Genomic DNA, 19,728 nt, shown 5'->3' on the forward strand with positions numbered 1-19,728 from the left:
CAACTCCGGCCCTCGGAAAGGTTGTTACCGACCCGCGATATGTTTTGGAAATTATAATTTTGAATTTCATTTAAGTTATCAATATTGCTATAACTTAGCCAAATAACCTCAACGAAAGGATTATAAAATAACAAAATAGAATGTTTAATAACTAAATAGGGAACTAGATCTAGAATCACAGCACAAGCGTCGTTTTCATCTCTAATCATCGGCCATCTTGACTTCTTCTCTTATTTCATGTCTCTGTCCTGTGTCTCATGGTGCGCAGTCTCACACCTAATGACAACGTGCAATGTAGAGTCATAACACTGCCCCCTCCTTAAAACTGTTCGTCTCGAACAAAGTTTGCCCCGCCATGATAACGATGAAGCCGATCCACGTGAACAACCTTGAAGCTAGACCGTGGAGTCTTCTGAATTCGGTAGACCACATCGTTGATCCTTTTAACGACACGAAAGGGACCTTCCCAGTCTCTTTGGAGTTTTGGGGATCTACCTTTTCTTCTCTGGGGGTTATATAGCCATACCAGATCGTTTTCCTGAAACCCCGAGGTATTTGCACGTCTATCGTATCTAGTCTTCATTAGATCGCAGTTATTCTTCATTGTCCCACGAGCCAGAGCATGGGTTTCCTCCAGACGCCGTCTAAGATCGTTGACATACTCAGTAGCAAGGACTGGTGTCTCTCTCGGAAGTCCAAATAGCAGATCACTTGGTAAACGAAGTTCCCGGCCGAACAACATCTTTGCAGGGGTATATGTAGTAGAGCAATGGATGGAACTCCTGTAGGACATCAGGAACACTGGAATGTATGCATCCCAGTTGTCCTGTCGATCATCGGTGACCTTCGACAAGTATTGTTCTAAGGTACGATTGAACCGCTCTACCATTCCATCTGACTGCGGGTGTAGTGGTGTAGTGCGAGTTTTATTGATGCCAAGCACCCGGCACATTTCCTGAAATACTCTAGATTCAAAGTTCCTGCCTTGATCGGAGTGTAGCTCCATAGGGACACCAAATCGACTGATCCAGTTCTCAACAAGCGTTTCTGCTACCGTTGTTGCTTCTTGGTTCGGTATTGCATACGCCTCCGGCCATTTAGTGAAGTAATCAATAGTTACCAATATGTACTTATTTCCTCGTCTAGTTTCAGGAAATGGCCCTGCCACATCAATTGCAATCCTTTCAAACGGAACTCCAACCATGTATTGTTGCATTTGTCCCCTTGTTTTGCGTGGAGGGCCCTTTGCGGCTGTACAGACGTTGCATCCCCGGCACCATTCCTCTATATCCTCTCTGTATCTGAACCAGTAGAATTTCCGGCGAACCTTATCGAGGGTCTTATTAACACCCAAATGAGACCCACTGGTACCATTGTGAATTTCCTGCAGCACCTCAGACACTCTGCTTTTTGGTAATATAAGCTGAAAACGCCTCGATGTGCCGTCAACGGATTCCCAGACCCTTCTTAGGACACCATTAATGATGGTTATTGAGTCCCATTGCGCCCAGTACGCTTTCGTGGCAGCCCCTTTTTCAGAGATGTGCTGCCACTCGGGCCGTTGTCCATTCTCCTTCCATAGCAGAATGGGAGCCAGATCATTATCTTCCAACTGGTCCTCTCTAATCTTTTCATCTGACCAGGATCCGGTAACATCTACTCCTAGACGACAACACTCAATTTCTTTTTCTTCTGCCTTCACGCAGTACCTGCACTCCATTTTGCATGGTCTTCGAGACAATGCATCAGCATTCTGGTGAATCAGTCCCTTCCTGTGTTCAGTCTCAAATTCATAACTCTGCAACCGTTCAACCCATCTCGCCACCTGTCCCTCTGGATTCTTGAAAGATAGTAGCCATTTCAAGGCTGCGTGGTCAGTCCTCAGTTTAAACCTTTGTCCATAGAGATATTTATGAAAATGTTTAATTGAATCAACTACAGCCAACAATTCACGTCTCGTAACACAATAATTCATTTCAGACTTTGACAACCTTCTACTAAAGTAAGCTACGACCTTTTCGTTTCCATCAATGCACTGCGATAGCACAGCACCGATCCCCGTACCGCTTGCGTCTGTATCTAGAATGAATGGTGTACCCGCCAGTGGGTATGCTAACATCGGCGACGAAAGGAGAGCCTCTTTTAACTTTTCAAACGCCTCCTGGCATTCTATTGACCATGTAAACCGCTTTTTCTGTTCTGTCAGTTGGTGAAGAACTCCTGCAATCCTAGAGAAGCCTGGAACAAAGCGTCGGTAATAAGTACAAAGGCCCAGAAAACTTTTCAGTTCCTGTACACTTTCAGGGACAGGCCATTGCCTAATCGCTTCACTTTTGTCTGGATCCGTGCTTATACCTTCGCTTGATACGACATGGCCCAAATATTTCACTTCCTTCTTGAATAGGTCACACTTCTTGGGGTTGATCTTCATGCCCGCACTTCGAATCCTTTGAAACACTTCTCTCAAATTGTTCAAATGTTCATCAAATGTACTCCCAAGTACGATAATGTCATCAAGATATACCAGACAAGTATTCCAGTTAAGACCTCTCAAGACTTGCTCCATCAATCTCTCAAAAGTGGCTGGTGCATTGCATAGGCCAAATGGCATCACCTTAAATTGCCATAGGCCACTTCCAGCTGAAAAGGCCGTCTTTTCTTTATCCTTTGGGTGCATCGCTACCTGCCAATATCCGCTTTTGAGGTCTAGAGTCGAAAAGATTTTTGATCCGGCAAGTGTGTCCAGTGTGTCATCAATACGGGGAAGAGGATAACTGTCTTTCTGAGTGACATTATTCAATGCCCGGTAATCTACACAAAACCGCAAAGTCCCATCTTTCTTTTTAACCAACACAACTGGTGAACACCACGGGCTGTTGGATGGCTCGATGACCCCTTGTTGTTTCATACTTTCCAGCATATCGATTGCTTCTTGCTGTTTGGCCAGCGGTAGACGACGTGGTGGTTGTCGAATGGGTCTGGCATTTCCTGTATCAATACGGTGCTGCACAAGGTTTGTAATCCCGCAGTCATTCTCGTCATTGGGAATAATGTCCATAAATTCCAAAATTAATTCCTCAGCCTTGTTATATTCTTCCATCGAAAGACTTTCTTTCGTCTTGATAAGAAGTTTGGGTATCTGTGAATTTTCCTTCGGTGCCGTGTTTGTCGATACCTCTGCCTCCAGACATTGTGTGATCAGATCCACGGAGTAACAGTCCGCTATGACACTACCCGCTCGTAGCTTTCTTTCCTGCGAGTAAAGATTCATGACCCTCACGGGGACCTTTCTATCATCAACACTGACCACTAACGTCTTTCCTACAGCCAGCCTATTCTCTATTCCTCTCGCTGTTTCTACGAGTTTCGTGCGGATAGTTTCGCAACTTCCTTCAATCTTTCCCCAAATTATACATTCCGATTGTGCTGGTATGGTCGTATCTTCTACTAACAAAATTCTTCTCACTAGACCTTCTCCGGTATCTTCCTCGAGTAGTGGAATCTCCATGTTAGCATATTGTATAGTACCATTTGCCATGTTTAAAGACAGCCCGAATGCTTGCATAAAATCCAAACCAAGGATACACTCGTCGGTCACATTAGCGACCAGGAAATCATGACTGAATGGTTGGGTTTGAATTTCGAAGTTTAGTCTAACCTGTCCTAACACTGGTATTAGTTCACCGCTGGCTGTTTTCAGTGTATAACCGTTCGTTCGTATCAATTCCTGATCTCCAATATAATCGGGTCGAATTATCGACCGAGATGCTCCAGTATCCAAAAGAAAAGCACGACACCCGCTGCCGATCTTTCCTTGTACCTTTAAACTTCTATTTCTTCCCAACACTGTGACAGAAATAACCATTTTTGGAGCCTCTGTATACCGTGCTGCCTGTCTCCGCTCCTTGAAACCGGCAGACTTTAGTTTTCCCGGTTGCCGTTCTGCCTTCCTTGTGTTTGGCGTTCACGGCCCCGAAACACTCTGGTGCAATCCCTTTGCATGTGACCAGGGTTGTTGCAATTCCAGCAGCGAAAGGGTGTTCTGTTATGTCTGATATAGGGTCGCCGTTCGTCTCTAGTCTCTTCCACCACCCTTCTGACAAGCCGTGCTACATCCTCCTCCTGGGGTCGTCTTTCGTCTATAGCCTCCCCAACCAGTCTTCGTACCAGCTGTGTAGGATCCTCCTCCCGAGCATCTATCGTCCGGCTGTAATAAGTGGCCTTCGCTGAATCTCTGGCCGCCTCGTAGGACAGAGCATAGATAAGAGCTTCACTTACTTTCCGTTTTCCACTGATTCGGATGGCTTTCTTTAGTTCCGCATCTCGCACTCCATCTATGAAGGCATCTGTAACTATAACATCCACAAATTCTGGTGTTGCCAATGGATAAGCCAGACGGGCAAGACGCTCAATGTCCGCCGCTAATTCCTGTAGTGTCTCTCCACACTTCTGCTGTCGACTTTTCAATTGTATTCTAAACACTTCCTGTAAGTGTTCGTCGCCGTATCGCAGTTCCATTGTTTTGACCATGGCATCGAAGTCCGTCTGGTCCTTCATGGTCTGTAACAATTCGGCTGCCTTGCCTCTGAGTGCCAACACCAGACCAGTTGCTTTCTCTGCCTTTGTATTCCATCTGTTTACTTTGGCCGCCGCTTCAAACTGCAATCGGTACACCGACCAAGAAACAGAACCGTCAAACACCGGCGGTTTAGTCTTCCCAGCCATTTCATTCACAGTGGCCCCAGCATCTTGTTTCTTTTCCAGCTCCGCCTTCATTTCACTACGTAGTAGTTGCATTTTAGAATTGAAATCCTCTACCATTTGGGACCTTAGCTCAGTTACATCATTTCTTAATTGTTGTTTGGAGTCATCTATATCCTTCTTCAACTCAGTCACAAATGATTTTATAGAGATCAGTTCATTACCCATTTCTTTTTTAAGTTCATCCTTTAATGATTTCATGTCTTCTTTCATTGAGTTTCCTATGTCAGTATTTGTTTTGCCTTGTTCTTGTATCATGTTCCAAAGCTCCATCATAGTCGGTTCTATTTCAAACTCATAGGTCTCCGGGTCCTGTTCTTCCTCTATCATGCTTTGCCTAAGACGCTCCATAAGTGCCTCCTTGTTGCCGCTCACCTTCAGCTCTCTACCTCTGAGTTCCTGCCTAAGTTCCTGTAGTGACAGTTGACTAAGTGTTTTCTTAGACGCCATCTAGTATTAAAACGTTGATCAACTAAAAACAAAACTTATGTTGATTTACCCGAAAATGGACTCGTTCGATGTCCCATACATAGATCTAGACCATCCTCTCCCCTTTCGTTGAGGATCCCACTATCTGACACCAATTGCTATAACTTAGCCAAATAACCTCAACGAAAGGATTATAAAATAACAAAATAGAATGTTTAATAACTAAATAGGGAACTAGATCTAGAATCACAGCACAAGCGTCGTTTTCATCTCTAATCATCGGCCATCTTGACTTCTTCTCTTATTTCATGTCTCTGTCCTGTGTCTCATGGTGCGCAGTCTCACACCTAATGACAACGTGCAATGTAGAGTCATAACAATATTATATTAACTATTGGGGTAATTTTGCAAATTTAAATTTATATGATGCTCTCAAAGTGGTTTTCTCATTAGCAGAGTTTCATGAGTAACCCAATCTAAATTTCGGTGTACGTTTTAGGACGCCCCTGAGTTCATTTAACTCTATAGGATACCTGACATTAGTTGGGGAAAAGTAATGGCAGTTAAGACCCTCGTTACTGAAACAGGTGACCTATTCCCTTTTTTTTAATTGTATTTTAAACCCCAGTAGAGTTTGCAGGCTGATCAGAGAAATTGTTAATAGTATAGAATAGTTCTCATGATATGCGTGTCGGAAATCCATATGGTACATGGCATTAACGAATCTATCACACCATTGCTCATGGCTTCAATATTTTTTTTATAGTCCCAGATTTTTTTTAAAGTGACTTAGTATAAGTAATTTCTTTACACAGCCCGAAGGGTATTCACTCTGTCAATTTTTCAAGAAGTGTAAATCTCGCTTGTCTCCCTCACTATGATGTATGTCTTTACAATTTGAACCAAACCTGACGAGCCAAAAGAAATATTACTCTATTGTGACTTCATGTCTTGTTTAAGTTAGGGTTAGGTTTTGTTTTCATTAACCTATGAGATACATTTCCTCTCATCTAGTTGTCTGCTGTAGGACGCACGTCATCAGGAATCTTCCAATTAAAAATAAAAATAAAATTGACTAATTGAGTATTTATGTTTATTGGTTCATGTTTTGTTAGGTACAATAGATAATTGTTTTAAGTATCAACTTGATCGGAGAATGCGCGAGGGACAAATAGCGTTAACAATTATTTAAGCGGACTAAACCCTACAAATGTAACCATATCTGTGAATACTGAAGTATGTAGTTTTCCTTGTTGCTATGGAGCAAAGTAACAAACTATAAGTAATTATTTGTCTAATTGGTTAATTTTTTCTTGTATTGATTCATGTCCTGTTTATGTCAATGAAAAATTGTGCTATGTTTCAACTTGATCTGAGAATAAAAATATGGGAGAAATAACGTGTACAAACTTTTTACCAGACAGACAGAGAGAGTTGATATTAGCTTTGTACAAACCTTATTCTTTACAATCATTCGTCTTTTTGGACCATGAGAACCACTTTTGTCATCAAGGGAAAAAAAAGGTGACAGACTATGGACTTGTAAATGCAATTATGCTTTACTACATGTTTTTACGAAGCTTATTTGTGTACGAAATGTTTGGCCTCTTACTATCCTAGTCAGTCTGTTTTGGGATAGAATCACGTGGTCTTGCACCCATTCTTATCAGTGGCGTACCTAGAGGTAGGCGGGTGGGACCCCGTTCACCGAAGCGATAAGGGGAGGCAAAGTAATTATCAAAACACTTCAAACATTATGGTCTCTATGTAATAACGTTCGTCAACTTCATTTACATTATATATTTAGTTTTTTTGTATCTTTGACAGGTGGCTGTTCTTATGCAAATATAAATTACATACACTTTTGGGAGATGTGGGGGAGGGCGCTCGCACAACTAAAACGCTGAAAGCTTATTATACTTTTACTTGTAAAACTTTAACTTGAATAACTTCTTTTGTGAGCAAAACTAAATATAACTTTTATTACAATATAAACGAATTCAACTTAGAGATACAATGAAATCAATCTAGTAGTAATAATATAAAAATGTATTTTGAACAAATCTAGCTCACTACAATAACACGTCTTTTCTGTCTGGCGATATGGAGTCCTGCTTAAGACCGTAATGTCAATGCCAGTTTTCTAGCAGCATTCACAACCAATCGCTAACCTCTTCCCACCGTCACCATAGAAACAAACACCTTGATACTCATTTCACCTACAGGCCCATACAAATATAACGCCCCTGAGAATGATATAGCACGAAATACAAGTTATAGAAATGATTTAGAAAATTAGTTTTAAAATTTGTCATTTAATTGTCATCAACGTATCCTTTTGCATTGAGCATCTCTATGTCCATGGTTTAGTACAATGAGGAAAACAGGAAATAGGCATTTTATAGCTTTAACCCTTACTGTCACTACTATTATGTGACATTTACTTGTGTGTATTGATGTAATTGAAGATGTCTTGTTTCACCTGAGCTGGTGGACTACTTTTTATCTCGTAAGTCTACTTCATTCAGCACGGCACAACAAACATTACTATTGATCACAAAGTCTCCTAGCAGCAGATATTTCTTTTATTATCCATAAAATAAGATACACTGGCAACTCCAGCCATAAAAAGACACGTATTATACTACACAAGTACAATGAAATAGTCTAAGTACACAATGGACCTCATTCAGCAATCGTAAACAAACAACATTTAGTCACGTGATCTTATTGATAAAACAATGGAAAAAAAACTGTCACGTGACAACCATCATGAATTAAACATGAGATCGTAAATTATATAGAAGAGATAAAGCACCACGTGGCTAAATGTTGTTTGTTTACGATTGGTGAATGAGGTCCATTGATATTAAATCACTGAATCAGCTACGTTAGGCATCCTTACAGATTAAGAACATGGCCAATACTTCCTGACCATGTGATTAAAACACCCCACAATTCAACTGTGGATTCTTGTCTCTCACGTGATACACAAATATACTGTTGACTTCGTGCTTCTCAACTAATACATTCACGATAACTAAAAATAATGATGTGACACTTACCCTAACCCTAAACTAGATATTTGTATTTATTTGTACATTTCAATGTTTTGTCTAGACATTCAACATTTCTCTGTGACTTGCGATGAATGTCGTGAGATGCCAATCAAAGGACTGCGTTGGAAGTGTGCTGTGTGTCCAGACTTCGATCTCTGTTCTGCCTGCTACAACCAAGACCAACACGACACGTCACATCCTTTTGTGCGCTATGACTTTTATACAGATACGAAGTACGTATGCATGTTCCAGTCACCTGCCGTGTTATAAGCTTAGAATGGTTACTGTGTTGTAGCAATTTTATTTATATAGGAAAATGCATTTAAATACAATAGCAAACGCCATATCACGTAGTATGATAAGATAATTACATCGTAGACCAATCTTTTGCAGGATGATAGGGAATGACAACGGGCAGGGTGTGAACCAGGACCATCGAGACAACCGAACGACAGTCCAGAGCGCATACCAAACCACAAGGCAGGGGCGGCCTAAGCAGTGCGCGGGGCCCTGGGTGGGTGTCTTGTGCAGGGCCCTGAGCCGTAAGGATAGACTATTTATACTGTATCACATCACGCTAACGGGCTAATCCGTCTCTATCGCTGTAAGAATAACAATAACAAATGTGGGCCTTATTTTTGTTACAAAACATAACATTACGTAGGTACTGTTGGCCGCTTATGTGGATTATATGCTCAAATATACTGTATTGTTATTGTTCTGCATAAAAGATTTTTCTTTCAATTTTAAAAAGTAAATAAAAAAATACTCCCATGTCCGCATGATATATATGCACACTTGCCTATAAAACACTTTAGGCGCTAGCAATAAATCCAAAGAGTTTATTTTGTATATAAACAATGACGTCCAATCGGATTTTGTTAGAAAAATATGTAGTTATTAAGTTTGTGACAATAAAATTTCTGATCGCGGCGCCCCCCTCATGCGCGGGGCCTGGGGCGGTTGCCCCACTAGCCACCCCATAGGCCGCTACCGCCACAAGGCATCCATCCTACTTAGTCTTACTTAGAGATCAAATTCTTGGTTCCATTCGAGTATCTAACATACAGAGGCGCCAAATATAAGTTTGTTGAAAAGTTGCCCATTTAAAAAACGATGTTTTTTTTTCTTCACATTTTGAAACAACTGACATCGTCTTTGTAACGTAAAGAAGCCATTTGAATGGTAGGCCATTATAATCAGGGCCGGCTATAGGCTGAATTTACCGATTGGTCCAAATTTAGCCCCGCACCTAGCAGGGGCCCGCAATTTACATTTAGCATTTCACTATCAGTCATGGCTCTTGTCACTGGCTTGTCAAGGTGTAGGACTTAAAGGGTTAACATATTTAGTGTATCGTTTGATTGAAGTGACTTTAATTAACCCACTCGCGTCTAGTGCATTTGAGTTGCTTTCTATGCTTGTGTATAATGAATGTTGATATAATGATTTGAACTATTTAATAGTAATAGCTACTACTGTAACAAAAAATTAGAATAGGGGCCTAGCAAGTGTCCATTATATTCAACTTCACTTTCTTCTATTCCTTAGTCTGTTCGACAGTTGAGACGCAACACAAGATCTGTCAACAGTCTTTCTCCATTCCTCTCTGTCCTTTGCCTTGGATAGAATTTCATTCACTGACATGCCTGGTCATTCTTTGATGTTGTCTTCCCATCACTTTCTCTTGTCTTCATTTTCGCATCTTCTTCCTGGTACTGTCCCCTGAATGAAGGTCTTTGCGAGCCATGAGGACCTTGTGATGTGTCCTTAGAGTTTGAGTTTACGTTTTTTTGACAGTGGTCAGCAGGTCATCGTGGGGTCCAATTGCTGTATTAATTCTGTTTTTTTATCTCTACATTCGTGATGCGGTCTTTGTAAGTGACACCTAAGATGTTTCTGTAACATCTTTTTTCCCATTGCTAAGAACTTCTCGAGATCTGCTGTCAGCGCCCAAGATTCGCATGCATATTGTGCTCCGCAATATGTATTTATAGTATACCAAGATTTCATCACACATATTGTACTTAAGTCTTTTTTTTTTCTTCGTAAAATAGTAATAGATTAAACACAATATATATAAGAAAGGAATTCAAAAAATATTAAATTTGTATTTTATAATGTCTGCCTATTTATTAAAAGAAACGAATTATTATTCCATATTATATTAAGTTAAAATATGCGAAACACAAGAAATCAATTACCTGGTAGTGTAAAGCAAATGTATGTCTACATGAAATTACCCGTTCTATTTTGTTGATTTCTCTGCAGTAAAATTGGTATTGTCAAAGTAAATGCAAGAGCCATTAGTCAGAGAGAAAAGATCAAAGCAATGGGAATATTTCCAAACGCAAAGGTGATTCGAGGCAAGCATTGGACTTGGGGTGATCAAGACGGTAAGTAGTTTAGTATCACATATCCAGCGATAGATTTCTTTAGTAAGTTTATTGGCTCATCAATTAAGTTTGACTAACATTTCATTAGTAAAAAAAAAAAAATTTAAAAAAAAATAAATATTACGTTAGAGCTACTTTTTGAGTTTAAGTTTCTGTAAGTGTAATCGGCTTTAGGGTGCTCTTTCTCTGATTAGGTGGCCCTGGACAGACAGGTTTGCTTCAAAACCTAAAAGATTATAAGTCATGTTTTCATTCCATCGTTGAAGTCACGTGGTCGAGTGGCTCCTGTAATGAATACAGACTTGGCTACTGTGGTCAAGTTGACCTGAAATGTGTCGAGGCAGCACCTGGTGGATATTATTATAGAAATCACTTGCCTGTCTTTGGTAAGTTTATGTTTCAAATTTAAATCTTATGTTTAGTTCTTGTAATACTAGCCGTTACATTTGTCGTAAATAGACAGAGTTTTTTACTTAAAGAAACAAAGGTGTCAATGTAATCCGTAATGTTAAACCAATGAAGCCTAAACTACAGCCCGTGACACGTACTCTCCTACCCCTCCAGACTCCTCCCCTGCCTAATCCTCCCATCTAGGGCCTTCCTCTTTAAACTTAACGTTAAACCAGTGAAACCTGAATTACATCCTTTGACAGGTACAATGGCAGGTATAACCAACCTTTTGTTTCCATGAGCCAAATATTTTCACTTCTAATGCTGATGCGTCACACAAACTTTTTTTCCCTAGTATACTTTAGAATGTAATTTGGACTTAATTTGTCAGTTTTATCCACCCAGAAGAACTGTTTCTATTCAAATCATAAACATTTAAAAGGGTATGGGGAAATCTAGCGATTGTGACAGGAAAAAAAAGCTAAATATCTTTCACCTCAGATGCTTAAGGCGGATCTTTAAAATAAGGTGGCAAGATAAAATAACCAATGAGGAAGTGCTACGAAGAGCAGGGTGCCAGAACACCCGCAGCAGATGCCTTGGCTGGCTTGGCCACGTTCGTAGAATGCCAGAAGGTCGACTACATTCTGTATAGTGATCTACCAGAAGGCAGGAGAGCCGCTGGCCGTCCACGTTTAAGGTATACTGTTGTATGCAAACAAAACTTGAAGCTCTTCAAAATCGACACTAGCAGCTGGGAAAAAAGTGGCACTGGATAGATCCACATGGCAAGCGAGCATAAAGGAAGGGTCCCGGATTGCAGATACCATACACAAGTACAAAACAGTAGTAGAAAGAAGGGTGACAATGCAACGGCGCCTGGTGATTACAGATGCGCAACCTGTGAACGCAGCTGTGTATCAAGGATTGGCCTCTGTAGTTACACAAGAAGTTGTATAATATCAATGAAAACCTAAACATCTTTTAAACACAGTTACTGTTCAAGTAACTGTACCAATCATCGGCTATACTTCATTAATACAGACACTCACTTCCTGCTTTTCATTTGTGTTATGTTCTGTTTGACATCTTTTAAATTACAATAGGTCAAGTTGTAAGGTTATCGTGTTTTGGGAACTCGCCACTATATACTTGAGTTGGGGAAATATTTGGTCCTTTCCGAGTAGAATCCTCCTGAACATTATTTTATTGTTAAGTTTTTGTTTTGTCTTCAGCCAGATTTTATGCTATTGGAAAGACGTTCCTGTAGGTGTTGTTTTTTTTTTTACATCACAGAACGTAGGGAGAAATTATTTGGATGACAAACACATTTAACAAACAGTTAACCAAATATAAGTTAATTCAATTTTGGTATACTATGGCAGAACATTCAAAATTTTATAGTGCTGGAACAGTTTAGATCTCTGATGTCTACAGGGGCGTAACTAGGGATTTGGGGGCCCGGGGGGATTGACCTCTTTTGGGGCCCCTTACATTTTGACATTCGACATATGACATGAGATAATTTACGCAAAAATATATAAGCCCCAAATCAAATTGGTTCAGTATATCAGTAAACGTAACAAAAAGTAATCATCAAGACTCTTTTAATGAATAATACCGTTGTTTATTAGTTAAATAATGCACAAGTGACAAATCTAAATTGATATCGCTTCACGTCGTGCATTCTGTGCAGCAAAGACATCTATAACATCAACTACATCGATACTTTCTAGTATTTGTGACTTCAGTGACATTAAAACTATGATAAGCCTTTCTTGCGTCATTGTGCTCCTGAGATACTTTTTGATGAGCTTGAGCTTTGAGAATGATCTCTCATGACGTAATGGAAGTGGTCTGAGTTAGCGGTATTCGGAGGAGGTTGCAAAGTCTGAGCACACGTAATTCCCATATGAAGCCTGTTTCCTCAATATGTCTATTGGTGATTGTATTACTGTTTGTTGATGAAAAGTGCTCGTGCATCAATGACATCATTGAAAAAGCGATTTTCCATTTATTTCAACATACAAACAGGAAAAGTAGCACAGTTTGTCACAAGCGTGTCTTCTAACAGGTGTCTTGGTTCAAGAAGAAACCCAAAGGTATCCATTTTCTTTCCAGCCTTTGGAATCTGCCCTTCATCTCCATATGAAATCTGTCCAGCACTTCTGTCGCAACACGTTTGAATTGCAATTGTATTGACAGTCCTACATTAGAACTCAACTTCCCATCAAGTCTTTTCTTTCATATGGTTGTTTTGATTACAGGGAATCCATAGTATTCACTACCTTCTTTTGCTTTTTCGATGGATTGGGTTTTTGTCAGTTTCTCATCTTTTTGCAGAAAGCATGAAAGGGTACTAATTTCTTTAGCAGATTCCCGTATATGCAGTCCAGACTTTTGTAGTTTCTTCCGAACTATATTAATTGGGCACAGGAGCTTTGACCAGAATTCAAGATAGGCAAAAAATTCGTAATTTTCCACTGCATGAAGAAGATTCTTATCTTATCTTATATAATACAGACGTTACTTCAAAAAAGAAGATGATTACGTCCTACGCGTCATGCATTTAGTCATGCATATTAACCAATGACTTAAATTCTGCCAAGTCACTGGTTTTCCTGGCTAGCTCAGGCAACCCATTCCATGCTCTAATAGCACTAGGGAAGAAGGAGTATTTGTACAAATTTGTCCTAGCATATGGGATGAGGAATGTGCCTTTATCTTTGTGTCTTTCAGAGTATTTTATTAAATTTTGTTTTTGTATTTGAAGATTATGGTTCAGTGTTTTATGTATTATTGCTACTTTACTTTTGAGCCTTCTGTCCTGAAGGCTTTCTAAATTTAGTGATTTTACTAAAGGTGTTACTCTAGTCAAATGTGAATATTCGTTTGTTATGAATCGCACTGCTCTATTTTGTGTCTGTTCTAGTTTCTTAATGTTTTCTTGAGTTGAGGGGTCCCAAACAGAGGATGCATATTCTATTATTGGCCTAACCAAGGTTAAATAACATTTTAGTTTTATGTTCTTATTTGATTTATAGAAATTTCTTTTAATATATCCTAATGCTTTGTTTGATTTTTTTGTAGTTTCATCAATATGTGGATTCCATGACAGTTTTTCATTTATTATAACACCTAGGTATTTTGCATTTTTAGTCTGTGTTACTGGTTTGCCATGAATAAGATAAGTGGAATTAATTTGTTTTAGTTTTTTTGTTACTCTTAACAACTGACATTTTTCTGGGTGGAAAGACATGCTCCAATTTGATTCCCATTTCTGTAATTCATCTAATTCTCTTTGTAAAATATCTGTGTCTTGTGTTGTTTTTATTGTTCTATATATTATGCAATCGTCTGCAAATAATCTAACTTTTGTTCCTGAAGTAATGCAATTTGGTAAATCATTTATGTAAATTAAAAATAGTAGTGGACCCAAGACTGTTCCTTGAGGTACACCTGAGTTTACTGTTATCGGTGTTGATTTAGAGCCATTTATTATTACAGTTTGTTCTCTCCCTATCAGAAAGTCTTTAATCCACTGATGCAGTGGACCATTAATGCCGAAATATTTTAATTTTTTAAGCAAACTATGGTGGTGAACTTTGTCAAAAGCCTTAGAAAAATCTAGTAAGATAGCATCTATTTGTTCACTATTATCTAAACCTTTTGAAAAATCATCAATTAGTCCTATTAGTTGTGTTTCACATGATCTATATTTCCTAAAGCCATTCTGTGGCATTACGTCATTGTTGGTTGTTTATGTTTTGTGCGAAAGCAAAAGGATTCAGATTATACAAAAGTGGGAAAGATCCATATCTCGTTATGCTCGAGTATAGAAATACTCCGATAAGTGGACTGCCGTATTCACCATCACAACTGCTGACGAGAAGAAGACTCAGGGAATCATTCCAACTGATCATAAACTATTGAAACCATTGGTAGCTGAACATGCAGAGACATTACTCAACGAACGACAAATGAAAAGCTAAGTGAAATACGATGCAAAAGCAAGACTACCTAAAGATTATTCTGTTGGAGAGTTCGTCTAGGTCAAACGTGGCAGAAAGCAGTTGTCATAAAAAAAAATTCAGCACCCAGATCTTACAACATAAAGACAAACAATGGAATAACATACAGAAGAAATCAACGCTTTTTAAATAAGAGTTTCGATGAAGACATCTCTGGGTACTATGATACCGATGAAGACAATGAACTGCAAACTGTTGCTACAAACGAAACAGACAGTTATAGACCAACGTCTAGAGAACTTGTTCAGTCAAGACAACCAGAAGTGGACGAATTGTTAAAGTTCCTAGTAGACAGTGCCGGTCGCAGTGGGCGCCGCGCTTTCATAGGCCCCGCGCTAATTCCAAGTGTACATTATTAAATTAAACAATTATAACGTATATAAAATAACAGGGTTTTCGCGACCTTCTGATTTTTCAGGGCCTCCAGGAAATCTCATGAAAAGGCAAAATATACGATAAAGTCCTGAACTTTTTTTGAATTTATTCAAATCTCCTGAAGAATAGACGAAATTGACGCTTTGGGGTGCCAATAAATAAAAAGTGGCATTGCGAGGCTGCGAGCTTTCATTTGATAAAAATTTATTGCAAAGACGAAAGTAGGCCTATTTTCTAATTCAAAAAATAATAATTTTGACATTATGCTTATCCCTACCCAGACTAGGCCCCGCGCGATCCGTTTCGCATAGGGCCCCGCAAATGCTAGGGCCGGCCCTGCTAGTAGATATCACTATTAAGAACTTTAAAAGGAAGGGTGTGATAATAACTTCAATAGGAAGGATGTATTAATATTATATGATATTACGTCATTATTTTTTGTTTATGTTTTGTGCGAAAGCAAAAGGATTAGATCATTAGATGTAAATAAAAAGAGAGTTTCCATTGGATTGAGGAAAGATGAATAAAGGGGTAATAACTCGAGTGTGAAGTTTAATTCTGAAATTATAGACGCCAAACCCGAATAATGGACTATTTTAGCATTGTTAAGAATAACTTTTAGTTATACTCGATTCTGTAAATTTTGCTTCAAGGTTAATTAGTGTAGCCATATAAAACTCGCCATTTAGATCTATTATTAGTAAAGGTAACAAGATACCTGGAATTCGCTGTATATCATGCAGTTTTATTCGTGGCAACAAAGTTTAAAGTAGGACACTAGTGTCATTTGTAAAAACTGATCTCTGCGGCAAAAATATTTTTAAAATATCTAGGTTTAGTCTTTGTGATAAATTTAATCCATAAATGTTGATAAAAAAAAAGACACCCGTTGACACTAATTGTCAATCAAATATATTAATTTATGTATTTACAAATAAATTTCGGACACCCATTTGGGGGCCCCCCCTAGGTGGGGGCCCGGGGGGATTTTAAAATTCTCCCCCCCATCCCCCCCCCCTTAGTTACGCCACTGGATGTCTACATAATAATAAGGTGTTTGATCCTAATCACTTGGAATTAACATTTAGAAAAATAATGGACTCTAGAGTAGAGAATTATCTAGTTTGATTTTCATATACCTGTACAATGCTCATGTAGTTTTCCAGAAATAGGGTGTTGGGGGTCTGGGATATCTGATATTGTGTTGATTGTTCTGGAGTAGAGTATACTTGTATCATTTTTCTGTTTGTAGGGGGTTCATTGGTTAGGTAGTATGTCTTTGATATTAAATAATATTTCTATTACTATTATTATATTTTTAGGTTAATCACTTTTCAATTGTTTATGATTTAATACTTGTGAATTATGATAACTTACAAATAAAAACATAAAAAAAAAAAAAAAAAGCCCACAAAAGAGGCAAGATGGCCCATGGATTCCTATGATGATAAAGCTAAAACTGAATAGCGCAAATTCTGAGGTTTCCTTTTTAAAAAAAAATGATCAATTTTAACGTGAACTGTTGTGTGTTATGTGTTGTTGGCAATGAAATCTCTTCAGTACTGAATAAAAAAAAATATAGATCTCAAGCACCATCCTTTACTGCTCGTTTTCTGGGTTTGGTGCCCTTTGTAATATAGCATATCTTTTTGTCTTCTTAGTAGTTAATGAGTTACATTTCCGTGAATCTACTCTCTAGAGATCGATTTGATTAGACATTTTTTTTGGTATTATCTCAGGGCTGTAAGGCGCCACTTGCCATCGTGCAATGCGCAGCTTTTGGCGCTTGCTTCATAGGTTGGCCACCCCACCCCTATTCTATTGTAACTATCCTACCTCTCCAAACTCCCCCGCCCCTACAGCCTCCTCACCTCCAGGTCTCCTTCCTATTAAACTCCTTCAACGTCGCCGCCCTTTCTATGTACGCCTCTGTTCAACTGATCCAACTCCGACACTAGTAAACGCATATCATCACATAATATATGTTTTTTTAAAATATGTTTCCAATAACTAACAGCATGAAGCCGCGGTGGCTGAGCGTTTATCTTCCGAACCGAGGTCCAGGGTTCAAATCCCGGTGAAGTCTAGCATTTTTAACTTTGGGACCCTTTGAGCGCCTCTGAGTCCACCAAGCTCTAATGGGTACCCGACATTAGTTGGGGAAAAGTTAAAGCGGTTGGTCGTTGTGCTGGCCACATGGCACCCTCGTTAACCATGAGCCACAGAAACAGATGACCTTTACATCACCTGCCCGATATATCGCAAGGCCTGAAAGAAGAACTAACAGCATACAGCATTACAGTCTTTGTTTACAGTAGTCTGTCATCAGGGCGTACTCTTTTGACTTCAACTATCCAGACCAACACTAAGTCAATGATGCACCTTGTTGACCACAATACGGCCTCAGATGATCAGTTCCGTTGGACTCTACGATTGAGAGTTTATTATTATTTTTCTGAAAAAAATAGGATTGCGGTGATGCGACCCGTTGTCAGAAATGTATATGGTCTCGAGACCTGTTTACATAGGTGTAGCTAGAGTGAGACAAGAGGGTCCAAAAGTTTAAAATCCCCCAGGCCCCCACTTGAAGGCGGTTCCCCAAATGAGTGTCTTAAATGTGCTTTTACATTAAATATTAGGCCATTATCTCATGCCATGATGTCGAATGTCAAAATGCAGGGGCACCTGTAGAGGTCAAGCTCCAAGGGCCCCATAGATCCATCTACCCCACTGTTCATTTAAATTGCAGTTTCTGAAACCTATCCTCTAGAAATAAGATCTAGGAAGTTGTCACTACCATTAATGGTTCTCTCAATCTACTTGTAAAGGAAGCGCGCCCCCCCTTTTCCCCCCACCATTGTGACGATCTTGCTTGAGCTTTCCTAGTTGAGCTACTAATCACTTTATTAATTCACTTAACACTTCTAATATATCTAAACCTAGGATTCTGTTATTACTATTATCCTTCGATCGTCTGCTGTGATGTCTGTTTATGATTGCAGGTCAATGTAAAATAAGCCCAAGAAAGTTCCAAGAGGGCGACTTCGTCAGGTGTGTCTTTGGTGTTGACAAATTAAAAGAACTTAATAAAGATCATGGCGGATGGATTAAAAGTATGACCGAGGTAAGGGCCCATCAGAGAGGTCTCAGTACTGTCACTAAGAGCGATAACCTTCAACATTTTTGGGGGAGTAACAAGGACTGCCAATGACATTAAAAGTTATTTCCCTTTTTGTGTTAATATTTTGTTTGAAAGGGCCGTGTAGCGTGCTTATGAAGGTGAAGCTAAACTGATACACACCTGGGCCCTAAATCTAGAAGATTACGATAATGATTTTGTTAATCAGGATTGCCCAAATTGTTGTCGGCGGGCCTAATCTTCTAACTACATTTCAAATTATAAATACTCATTATATATAATATAATATAATATAATATATATATATATATATATATATATACTACGCTACACTATTGACACTTATGGTATTGGTACATTATCCTTATAAGTGGAGTATTATATATGTATATATACAAATACATATATTAGTATTGTATTATATTTTTATTATTATTATATGTAATATATATATATATATATTTATATATATATATATATATATATATATATATTATACATATATTATAAATATTATATTTATATATATGGGGGGTATATTTATTAGAATAAGTTAGATTTGTAAAACTAAGATACATTTTGGACATTTTATAATTCTCTCTTCCTTCTTAACTCTTTATTCTTTGCTTTACCTCCCTTTTATTTTCTCATTTTATCTTTGTTTCTCTCCCTTTTGAATTCCATCCCTTTTTTTTTTTTTTTTCATCTCTCGCTTTACTTCTGTTTTTTCTATTGCATCTCTCGCTTTACTTCTGTTTTTTCTATTGCATCTCTCGCTTTACTTCTGTTTTCCTATTGCATCTCTCGCTTTACTTCTGTTTTTTCTATTGCATCTCTCGCTTTACTTCTGTTTTTTCTATTGCATCTCTCGCTTTACTTCTGTTTTTTCTATTGCATCTCTCGCTTTACTTCTGTTTTCCTATTGCACCTCTCGCTTTACTTCTGTTTTCCTATTGCATCTCTCGTTTTACTTCTGTTTTCCTATTGCATCTCTCGCTTTACTTCTGTTTTCCTATTGCATCTCTCGCTTTACTTCTGTTTTCCTATTGCATCTCTCGCTTTACTTCTGTTTTCCTATTGCATCTCTCGCTTTACTTCTGTTTTCCTATTGCATCTCTCGCTTTACTTCTGTTTTCCTATTGCATCTC

At 38.7% G+C, this 19,728-nt stretch overlaps 1 protein-coding gene across 1 annotated transcript in view; it reads left to right on the forward strand.

Annotated features, from left to right (window-relative positions):
• LOC106062800 (uncharacterized) overlaps positions 1 to 19,728 on the forward strand; it is a 43,614-nt gene that overhangs the window by 7,485 nt on the left and 16,401 nt on the right. Inside the window, exons 3-6 of the mRNA XM_056039891.1 lie at positions 8,311 to 8,482; positions 10,521 to 10,645; positions 10,840 to 11,031; positions 18,444 to 18,565. Of these exons, the coding sequence (XP_055895866.1) occupies positions 8,311 to 8,482; positions 10,521 to 10,645; positions 10,840 to 11,031; positions 18,444 to 18,565 (611 nt within the window). The remainder of the gene's footprint in view (positions 1 to 8,310; positions 8,483 to 10,520; positions 10,646 to 10,839; positions 11,032 to 18,443; positions 18,566 to 19,728) is intronic.

Source organism: Biomphalaria glabrata, chromosome 9 (genome assembly GCF_947242115.1).
Source record: "Biomphalaria glabrata chromosome 9, xgBioGlab47.1, whole genome shotgun sequence".
Classification (NCBI taxonomy): domain Eukaryota; kingdom Metazoa; phylum Mollusca; class Gastropoda; family Planorbidae; genus Biomphalaria; species Biomphalaria glabrata.